Genomic DNA, 12,188 nt, shown 5'->3' with positions numbered 1-12,188 from the left:
ATTCCTACCCTTTGTTCCCTGTCTTTTAACCAGTTCTCAATCCATGAAAGGACCTTCCCTTTTATCCCATGGCAGCTTAATTTACATAAGAGCCTTTGGTGAGGGACCTTGTCAAAGGCTTTCTGGAAATCTAAGTACACTATGTCCACTGGATCCCCCTTGTCCACATGTTTGTTGACCCCTTCAAAGAATTCTAATAGATTAGTAAAACACGATTTCCCTTTACAGAAACCATGTTGACTATTGCTCAACAGTTTATGTTTTTCTATGTGTCGGACAATTTTATTCTTAACTATTGTTTCGACTAATTTGCCCAGTACAGATGTTAGACTTACTGGTCTGTAATTGCCGGGATCACCTCTAGAGCTCTTTTTAAATATTGGCGTTACATTAGCTAACTTCCAGTCATTGGGTACAGAAGCCGATTAGTGCTGCCACCCTGCCCTTCAAGAAACCTCTTCTCATTCTAACCAGCCTTTCCCCGCACATAGAATCAGATCCAACTGGGCATGGCTGCAAGTTCTGAGCCGACAAGTGGTACCCTTGCAACACCATGATATGCAGGTGGCTACTGGCCTAGACTACCAGCTGGTGGCCATACTTATTCTCACCATTTTTGTAGAACAGGGGAGCATTGGATTGTGTCAGAGTTGGATAGGGACAAAAAAGAACAAGATGGAGAGAGAAAACTATTAGTATATTTAATAGAGAGATGTAATAAGTGTGGCAAAGGGAGAGTGAGAGCTAAGGAGGGAAGTGAAAATGAGGAGAAGACTAGAGGAAAAGGAAGGTGAGAAGAGAATGAACAATTGAATTCCGACCAGCACCAACATCTCCTCCAGAACCAGATACTCTTTTTGCTCCCTTTTGTTGCACTGCTTCTGCAAGTCACCATGCACAGAAAGGGATTTGGACCTTTATAATTTCTTTCTTTTTGGAAGATAGCACCTCTTTTCTAAAGAGCTCCCGAAAATGAATTACCCCACTTTTTTCATGACGGGAACCCACAGAAGTATAAAAATGGAAATAACTTATGTTTACTTTGACTTACACACTTACTTTGACACATCTCTTTGTCAGATATGTGCAGCACAGTGAACCAGGGCCCTAGAAGTACAACAATAAGAGTTTCTTATAAAATGCTGCTTACATCTTAATGAGGTTTTCTTATATATATAAAACCCTCCATTAATTATGCTCTGCCTCTCTCTCATTGTTTGCAAGATTTTATAAGGAACATTTTGCTAAAGGATCGGTCAACTGGAAATGCAATTTAGTAGTTAATCCTCAATCTGTCAGGGTGCACAGACATCCGTTTATTTCTGAAGATATCCTGATGCAGATTAACAAAAGCCTCATATGACCAGAACATGCTATTTATGTTACAAAAATATAACATTGAATGATTATTGAGAAAAAACATTCATGTTCTGATTTTCTACTGATTCCTAAGAAACACTGTACTATTTCCGAGGGGTTATTTAGGGTAAGCATGAGATGCCCTTTAAAATGTGTTTCTCTACATAGGTTTACAGTACCATGGATATTTCTTCTGTAAAGCATGGAAAGTTCATAAAGGTTAAGAAGATAAATGGCTCAGCGAATTGCCAGCCTTTCAACTCAAGGATTTGCACTGAATTCCAAGATGAGGTCCAATAAAAAAATCACAACTTCATACAAGATTAGCAATTTCATATGAACAGGCCTAAGTCAAACGTAAAAATTATCTTTCCCCCCCAATATTCATTTCAAATGTTCCCAATTCTCCTTGTCATTCTTAGGGGTTTCCTCTCCCTTCCATGTGTATAAATAGAGTCCTTAATTTTACATTGTCCATATATAAAATAGATTATAATGCCTTACTTAAAAGTAATATTTACTTTTCTTAGATAAAGGCCAGATTGTCACACTTAGGCATGTACTTTCATTTGGACATGCCTGACTTATGTCCAAATAGCCACTATATATATGCCTTCAAAACACCTAAGTGGCTATGTACATATGGAAATATCAAATTTGCACATACATGCATTGTCTATTTACTCATATACATAATTTACTTATTATTTTGATATAAAAAGGTGCCTATTTCAAGTTCTATTCACCTTTGCCATCTCTTTGAAAATACGCATCACATAACAGAAACAATTCCAATAGAGACTCCTATAAAACCTCAGGTAAGTGTGCTAATCACCTATGTTTTTGTGAGGTTGGTTAATTTCTATTATGCTTATCCTATCACTGTCTTACTTGATTTAATCTTGGGAAATTGACAAGTCTGTTTATTTATTTGGTACATTTTAAAAAGGTAGTCAAGGGTACCCAAATGCTCTTTTCTTATGCTTTCTAAAAAAACAACCAAATAAATAAATGATCACTGATACATGATGATCCATCTTCTATTTTTACCACAATCCCAAGTTATAGACTCTAGTGACAAATGGTTTACAACCTACCAACACCGTCTCTGTTTTCTTTGTTTACTTTCTCCGCCAATTAGAACACGCTTGTGTCTTTGAGCAGAAATCTTTAAAAATGGCCCCAAATGGCCTCAAATGCTGTTTTTTCCTGCATTTCTTATATTTCTACATTTTCAGAATTGGTCAAAAATGTGGTAGGCTTTATTTTCAGAATTGGTCAAAAATGTGGTAGGCTTTATATAGCTAGATATAAATAATCACTCCCCCCTCAAAGGAAAAGATTGCACTTACTGATTTAGTATCTTACTGCTTACTATAGTGTTCTGAAAAGTCAACAATATTATTTTCTCATTTTCAAAGAAGACAGAGCCTCCAGCTTCTGGCTAATTGTATTTTGATTTGAGCAACAAATCTGAGGCAAGTTACTTTGGGACATCATTGGTGAAATCCTGAACCTACTGGCAAAGCTCCTATTCACTTCAGTGGAGCCAGAAGTTCACCTAAATGAGTAATTAAGTTTAGAGGGATTTAAAATTGGTGTAACTTACACCTTCTGACACCACCAATGTACGTTACCCCCAATTTAGACCCCCTTGGAGTTACTTAAACTCTCTTATATTTAATTTGTTACTTGTGTCATGATACAGCAAAAATAGAATCTCATGCTGCACATTAAGCATGTAATTAATCCCATTGACTTCAAAATCTGTCCCATTAACTTTAAAATTGTGTGTGTGATTCTAAATGTGTCTACGGACTGATCCCAGTATAGCATGGAAGCATAAACTTAACTTTAAGTCTCGTTGACTTATAGTTAAGAATATAATAAATAATAACAATAATAAATAGTAATATTCAAAGAGTTTTATGAAGGAGGTCAGTATCATTATCCCCATTTTACAGGTCAGTGGCAGAATTAGGAATATAATCCAGGTTTCCTGAGTTCCAGTGATTTGTTGGAGCAGGTTCTTAGTTACATTTAGATTCACATGCACAACTTGTAACTTATTCCTCCAGTTCACATCTTATATCACATCTGAATTTGTCGCAGTGAATCTGACATGCTGTAACTCATGTGCCAAGGGGTCAAAACAAAAGAGCATAGTAAGAAAAACAGGTTACAGAGTGTTGCTGGAAGTATCTTATCTTACAACTTCTTGTGCATTCTTCTGGGTCTTCAGCATATAAATTACAAGAATGTAGACTCTCTTATATCCCCCCTCACCTCAGCAAATGGATGTAATTAGATCTAAGGAAATATAAATAAGTGTAAGGGAGCAATTTTATACTACTTTACAAATCACTTCTGAATCTGAGTCCAGGAGCACAAATCCTGTTCCCTGGAAAGTCACTGGGAGGTTTCCCACTAATTTCTTTGGGGGCAAGACTAGACCTGTTGTTTGAATATTTTGTTTAGAAATAAGCATGCATCTCTTTCTTTATTAACACCTCATATTGTTCACAGTCCATGTTTGCAACTTTCACTCAGAAAATGCAAGTTCTGCACTTAAGTGGAGAAATTCTCTCATCTCCAGAGGGCAAAACAAGATGTATGCATCACTTAAGTCCTATTTAAGACCTGCTTTGTAGGCAAAAGTGGAATTTAAGTAGATGATAGTCATTAGGCTGGCCCTCTGTCCAGGAGTGAATTTCACTCTAGAAGGCAGTGTATCTGCCAAATCATTTTTCTGGCCTAGAAACTAAGAGCTTTCTACAATGAGTAAAAGAAAGAAAGAAAGATTTAAGTATACGTGTTCTTTTTTTAAATGTTGAGGAAAATGCTTTGTCCAATGTAATGTATTATGGTTACATATTTTCATCCATCTATAGTGTATCTTAATGTTATTTCCAAGTTCCCATTTATGAAAACATCTTTAGCTATAAGAAATTATACTATATTGTCCAAATTCTCCTCTCAGTTATACTTGTGAGATCCCACTGACTTCAATGGGTATAGCACCAGTGTGAGGAGAGAACTGGGTCCATGGTATCCAGTGCAGATTTTCAGTCACCTGGTGGATAAGGATGTCCATTTGTCATTAGAAATAAATGGGAACTGGGCAATCAATTCCCACTATCTGTGTTCAAGGGAACTGGTAATGTAATAAATGTCCATAAAATATGCTGTACTGTCCAGTCGACCTGACATGAAAGTTGAATGATCTCAAATAATGCCTAGGTGAACAATTTATTTTATATATGTATTTATTTTCAAATCACAACTCCACTCTCCTTTATCTCCTATCCTGCTAGGAATAGCTACTCAGGCACTCTCTACTGACACTCTCACTTTTAACCATGGTCTGTCTGTCTGTCTGGAGCCGCTGTTGTGTAAGAATCCTGGGTGCATCTCCAGAGACCTATGATCATTCTCTATTGTGTGAGACAATGGTTCTTACTACAGGGAGAGAGCAGAGAAATTCAGACTGCAGCAGACTCTAGTTACTGTGTTAAATAATGTTTACTAAAGGAATAATTGGACTGTTAAATACAAACTCTTGTTGCTTTAATACAGACCACAATACACTGTCTATCTAAGAAGTCATGACTCTCATCACCATAGTACCTGTGCACATAGGTAGGGATATGAAATGTAGCAATATGAAACAAAAGCAAACACATAAAGCCCAAGGAGTGCATATATATTACAGTAGTTGGTGTGTTGCGTGTCTTCCTCTGTGCCCAATTTGCGGAGGATATGAGTTTGTTACACCCTTATCTTTAGCTTCAGTCTTGAAAGCATGTGGAGACATAGTCCTCAGTACCAGTTATTCATAATAAGATGTGTGTAAGTATTTGTCTGGCACTCTAGTGACATTAACAACTCATCAGACATATTTCTTTGTCTGTCATAGCTTTATGTAGCTTTTGTTTTGAAACACTGAAACACTTGGAGATTATATTTCAGTTCAGCTAAGAATTTAAATAAGTTCTGAATGTAACACACGAACAGGCTTATTAACTTCAGTGGAACTGTAAAGTTAAATAAGTGTAAGTATTTGCAGGATCTGCCCAAAATAATTAAGTACACAGAAAATATAGCAAAAAAAATTCTCATGAGGGTATTTCTTACTATGAAGGCAAATAGCTGCATAAAACAAGTTGTGTGAATTGAAATTTCACTTGTTGCACTTTGTGGGCATTTAAAAGCTTAAGCTATATCAGCTCTGGAGGCCACCAGCCCTTATTTGCTGGACACGGAGGCATAAGCAGGGGCTTGTCTAGGATTTAATTGCTGTGGGACTCACACACTCGGGATGAGCTTTCTCTGCCCAGAAGTATGTGAATTCCCACCTCTATCCACTCCATTGAGAACCCTCTTCCATCCACTGAATTCAAGTCTGAGAATTGTGAGAAGAATATCTCTGTATGTCTCAACTGCTGGGATGGAGTATAAGCAGAAAAGGAACCAAAGTAACAGAAACAAGCTGGAAGGTTGTGGAGTCTGTGGCGCACAGCTGTAATATGAACCATATAAGAAACATCACCTAATAAGAACAATAAAAAGAGTAGATTTGTTTATATTCTAATATCCTGGAAATGCTGTGTAAACATCAAAGCTCAAACTTTTCTTTTTGTATTAAACACTTCTTCCCTCTCAGAGTTTGAGAGATGAAGGCTCTCTGTGAAAGACTTTCCAGCATCACTTTACTTTTTCATCAATGTAATTTGGAGTACCCTAAAAGCAAGTTAGCTTGAAAGTTATGGACAAGTAATGTAGTTGCTAAAGCGGAAGTTACTAAAAGGGCTTATCTTGTTTTTCAAATCCCTTATACACTTGCCAGCAGGAGACTAGAGTCTTTCCATGGGTCATCTATAATCTTTTAAGATATATGAAGTTATTGATAAAGGGATCTTGGTGGGACTTTCACTTCCCTATTAATGTTTCAAATCCAGCTCAGGTCAGTTTGGTGGTCTAAGTTTGATAAATAGAGGCTGTTCCTAGTTCCAGTTCCTATTAGTCTGGTAACCACATCACAAACTAACACCATAATTTACACAAACTAGAACCCTTGTCGGAAGTCTCAGCAGAAGGGCCAAGGAAGAATGGGCATGAAGAGCTAAACAACACCTGAAATCTGTCACTGTCCCTGAACTCTGGAATACTTGTTGGGTGGGGAAGCTCACACTTACTCTCCCTGTGCTGTACCAACTCTATTGGCACTAACACTTCAGTATCCAGGACAGTCAGAACCCCAAGCTTCACAATAATCTAAACAATTATAATACTAAAAAGCTACATTGTTTAACAAAAAAAATCAATTCCATTTTCCTGTAGCCATTTACAACATGACATCTCTTACACTGCTGTTTTTTATGTTAGTAAGATTCATCCTGTGCCTTGTCATGGGGCCATAGCTTGATATCCTACTCCTGCTGAGTAGCACCTGACTCCAGGAATGGTCCCATTGACTTCAGTAGGACCTTTAATTAATGAAGTGCTAGTTGGTATTTGTGAGAGTATCAGAATCTAACACATAATAAGAACAGCTCTGTGAATACTGCAAAACCGAAGTTCAGCAATATTTACTCAGTTTCTGAATGACTGTTCAGTTCCACAATAGTCACACCCATTTTTACTTCCTATATACGCACATTGCATGTGTTTTTGTTTATATTAATGTTTGAGAAACATGTTCATATGAATATCCATATTCATATGTGAACAAGAGTATTTTTGTGCTAATACATGATGAATATTTGTTGGTCATTGTTCATTATTTGTTACTAAGCATTTGTTATTTTCCTGCTTTAGCCAGTTACAGAGCAGAAATATTACCATGTAATGAGGTGAGCAATCTGACACCACAAATATATAAAGTGAATAGTCAGAGTCCAGCATTTCACAAATGACCAATACTCTGAGATTTGTTCAGATGAACAATTTCTACAACTAAGAATAGTGAAAGAATTCAAAAGCTACCCATGAACAATATGCAAACAGAATAAGGGTCTAAATTAGTGAGCAAACTTATTCACAAACAATAGCTGCAGTAATTAGATGTACATTGGCTTGTAGTTGCATGTGCAAGGAGTTTAATTAAACATTTGTGCTCATCAGTATGGTGTCTCTCTGGAACAAATATGTAATTATTGTCAGAACATCAAATAAGTCATGTGTTAATCTATTTAACTTTCTAGAGCTAGAGTGCAGTTAATTTTGGTGACCATAGCAGTTCTATTTGACATCAAGTATCAGCATTTTTAAAAATTTACAAAAACAAATATTTTAGTGTACAAATTTGATATGAAATATGAACACTGAGCCTGATTCTTGTCTCACTTTCACTGCTGGAAAGTAACTCTACTTAAGTCAATGGAGTTCCACTCCTGTGAAACAGGTGTATGTGAGAGGACAAACTGTATATGCAATACAATTATGAATGTCATGAAACTGTATACAAGCATATCTTAATACATTAGTGTGCAGGGTCATAAGAATGTGCTTTGTGGCAGTGCAAAAAAAAAAAATCTAAACTAATAGATGTTGTGGAAAAAAAAGTAGTCCAGTGTTGTATCACATTTGTTTTGAGACAATGAATGAACTCCTGGTCCCATTGAAGTCAATGGGGCTGGAATTTCACCCAATAACTTTAACTTACTTTATTATTCTAAAAGTCTCTCTTAAAGCTTTTAAATGCCCACAAAGTGCAACAAGTGAAATTTCAATTCACACAACTTGTTTTATGCAGCTATTTGCCTTCATAGTAAGAAATACCCTCATGAGAATTTTTTTTGCTATATTTTCTGTGTACTTAATTATTTTGGGTAGATCCTGCAAATATTTACACTTATTTAACTTTACAGTTCCACTGAAGTCAATAAGCCTGTTCATGTGTGTTACATTCAGGACTTATTTAAATTCTTAGCTGAACTGAAATATAATCTCCAAGTGGTTCAGTGTTTCAAAACAAAAACTACATAAAGCTATGACAGACAAAAAAATATGTCTGATGAGTTGTTAATGTCACTAGAGTGCCAGACAAATACACACTTACACACATCTTATTATGAATAACTGGTACTGAGGACTATATCTCCACGTGCTTTCAAGACTAATGTTTTATTAGGAATATTGTCTCCACAATAGAAGTAACAATCTTTCTTAAATTATATTTAGAATTAAAGTTACTCTTTTATGATGACAGATTTTAATGAAGTGATTATCACCTTTATTTTTCAAATACTAATGTACTAAAATATCAAAGTTAAGATGTCTCTGTTCTTTACTCTCTAGAATAGGTCAATGAGAGGACAGGACCATTTTGAATACCAACTGGTTATCAGCAAAACACAGCACTTTTTGGTGGGTCTTCAGATGTAATTTAAAATCATGAATTCACATTTCAAAGAGTTTTATTTAGTCTTTTAAAAGTTCATTAGGAAATTCATCTCCAATAACAAGGGTTCAGAAAATCCACCAGCAAGAGCAAAGGAATGGGTAAAAGAGTTTAAAAAAATGTTCTGGTTTTATTTTACTTGAAGAAAGATGATAACATAGTCTGGAATCCTGTGTGTATGTAAACTGTGCGCATTTTCCAGGAAAGAAAAAGAAAGACACACATGGAAGGATATAAACAAAGACACGGTCACCTCAAAAGAAGGCCTCAACATTTATTCAGGGTGTTTCTTAATTTTAATTGCTGTAAAGGTTCATTTTCCATTGCTTTATTCATGGTAATAGTAAAACACTATTTAAGAAATCAAAGAGACTTTACACATCCTTCCCTACAAATAAACAAAATGCTTTTCCTCATGGGCTCATCACGCTTCACATCACTATTACACCTTTGCTCTATTTCTAGTTATTTTACTTTCCACCTGGGATTGTGTGAAGCTCAGTCTTACAGCAAATAACATTATTTTTTTTTGTTTCCCTACACAGAGAAAACCAATGGCTTTTCTGCCTAAGAAAGAAAAATCCAACCAGTGGAACTGCTCAGTCTGATTTCTATTTAAAATCATGAGAGCCTGCTTTCAATATGGCAGTACACATGGGGCAGGGGGGAAGAAAGTACATGTGAAACAGGAGCCCATCTGTTTTTCAATATTGTTAAAAATATAAAGGGGAAGGGATACTACTTGCTTGTGTGACTGTGGCAAATATTCTATCAGGCCATGAATGGCCAGGTACTTTGCAATGCAATGATACTTTGTCACCTAACCTGTTAAATGCACAGTTCACAGTTTTTACAAGAATGCCTGGTTCAGCATAATGCTTTGCAATGCAGCAATACTGACCCCCCCCTTTTAAATCTCCCCTATACACACACACACTCTTTTTTTCTTCTATTACTAAGATATTTGTTTTCTATTTCCATTTGTGTTTGCAACAGACACACACAGCAAGCATAGGTCTTCTGTACTGTACATGTCAGTATCTATGTGTGAAGAATACACCGGTTATCATGCCAGTGTAAACATTTGCCTAACACGAGTGACTATATGGATAACATACACCCTGATACTACATCCCAATGCTGACTGCCTCGGTTCCAAATACCATCAATAACAAAAATGCAGATCTGTCCTGGCTTCCTCAAGCCAGCGAGGTTTGCATACGAAAGTGGATCTCTGTCCTTGGTCCTGATTCCTTGTACTGGTTTCATTACCCTGGTACTGAAGAAATGTAAATATAGGGTCTTGGAGACATACAAGCCCAAGCACAGCCATGATGTGACTGCTTAGGAAGAAGCAAGGATGAATACAGTGAAAATCTGCCCACAAAACACGGCTATATTATAACTCCATGCACTGTAGCAAACCTTAAACCAAAGAGAAAAGGCTTCCTTAACATGGCATCAAATTCCACACAAAAATCACGCGTGTACCACCCTTCACTTAGCCTCCCCATTCCTCTCATTGCAAGAATTGTAAAGCCAATAAAACATAGCAAGATCCCAGCAGCAAAGGCGATCGATGGAGGCAATGCTACTCTCTAAACCTTCAGCATTCTCACAACAGCTCTGTGCATTTGCAAACTGTATCTTCGTCCCCCCCCCAAAGCCCCAACCCCCAGCAAACAAGCAGAAAAGCACATCTTACCACTGGATGAGGGAGAGAAGCACAAGTGCCCACACCATCATTTTGAGAGAAAATGCAGGATTCAAGCTCCCCAGGCTTGTTGGATTTGGAGGACTCATCTCTCTTTTTCTCCCCCTCTTTCCCTTTCCTCTTGGTTGCAGATGGATCCGTCCCTTTCCTTCTTTATTTTTATTTTGTTGGTGGTTCCCACCCCACCCCCCCTACCAGGTCCCGTCAGTGGGATGATACATTGCACCCAGCTGCAGGAATTAATATTCAGAGGGGGCAGAAATCAGATCTGCCCAAGCCTTTTGCAGCTACAATAAAAAAAAGTCAGCTTAGGCAGCAGCTTCCAAATCTAGAGAAATAATAAAACTGGGAGAAAAAGGGTGGGAGAGAGGGAGGACACACACAAGAAAAGCAGGCAAGGTAAGGAGAAACACACTCACACACAAGCACATACTCACACAGACACCGGTACACAGACAACACAATCCATCAGCACAGGAGAAAGGGAAAGGAGGGGGGAGGGTAAAAGAGGGGGGGAAAGAATAAAGCAACGGAGCTTCTGCCTGAATGCAGATTAACTCTGAGGTCAAAGTGGAAATGATGCACACTGCTGCAGCACAGATTAACACATGCGTGGTGTCAGCCGAGTGCTTTTTAACCTTTGATTACACATATGCAGGCAGCCCAGGTTTTCATTTTGGAGGCAAGAAGGATCTGGCAAGTACAGAAAGGAAGGTTGAAAGAAAAAGCTTCCCCTACGATGCAGAGCATCCTCATTGCTTTTAACAGCCTACAAATCGTTATTGCAAAGGGTAAAAAATAGAAAGGATGGATGGTGGGGGGGGCGTGAAAGAGGGGAGGGATGGTTGTTGCTAAGTAACTCAGGAAATGGGGAAGGCAGCATTGGTGGAGTTGCTATGAATGAGGTGGTTTAGTGTGTGATAGGATTAGGGAGAATTCTCAGGGATCTGATCTCCCCTCCCCCTAATAAAATCAGACTAGATAGATGCAGGAAATGCCCTAAAACAAGACTAAATGGATAGGGTGAAGAACAATGAGTGTGTGTAAAAGCTGGACCTTGCCAGATCCTGCCAATATGTGTCCCCAGCCACCCAAATTTCACTGCCCAAAGAGATAATAAGTCTAGATGCTTTTTGCCACACACACACACACACACACACACGAATTGAGACCGCAATATATCCCAGTGCAAGAATGCCATACAAATCCCAATCTAGCACCTGGATTCTGCCAGATCCTACCAAGTTTTGGCCCCAAATTCCACTGGCTAAATAGAGAACAAGTCTAGATGTCCATATTGGATACACAACAACCACCAAAATCAGGATAATTCCATTTCTTAAATGGAGAACAAGTTGACATGTAGCAAAAACTTCTGGATCTTATTTGTACCAGCCAAAATACTTAGATCTAGCATCTGGATCCTGCTGGAAAATGCCAGTTTTTAGCCCCATCCCCCCAAATCCCACTGCTAAAAAGAGAATAAATCTAGATAATCCAAGTGTATCTAAAATTACAGATATTGACACATTTTGTTGCAACAAAGCCTCAGAAACCCAGGTCCAACCCCTGGAAGCCAATTTTGCTTCCCCAAATATGACTACACAAATAGAGAACAAGTTTAGCCACTCTGAGTGCATACAAATATCCTGACCCTGATGTAGCCTCATGCTATGGTGTCTCAAAAACTTATATCTAACACCTAGATCCTAT

The 12,188-nt window shown here is 37.7% G+C and overlaps 1 protein-coding gene across 1 annotated transcript in view; it reads right to left on the bottom strand.

Moving 5' to 3' along the window:
• GABRG2 (gamma-aminobutyric acid type A receptor subunit gamma2) overlaps positions 1–11,244 on the bottom strand; it is a gene marked incomplete at its 3' end in the record, with an annotated part of 88,630 nt that extends 77,386 nt beyond the window's left edge. Inside the window, 1 exon segment of the mRNA XM_034780226.1 lies at positions 10,467–11,244. Coding sequence (XP_034636117.1) covers positions 10,467–10,564 — 98 coding nt within the window.
• Positions 11,245–12,188: the final 944 nt, after the last annotated feature.

Source organism: Trachemys scripta, chromosome 8 (genome assembly GCF_013100865.1).
Source record: "Trachemys scripta elegans isolate TJP31775 chromosome 8, CAS_Tse_1.0, whole genome shotgun sequence".
Taxonomy (NCBI): Eukaryota; Metazoa; Chordata; order Testudines; family Emydidae; genus Trachemys; species Trachemys scripta.
This window is presented reverse-complemented; position numbering and strand designations above follow the sequence as displayed.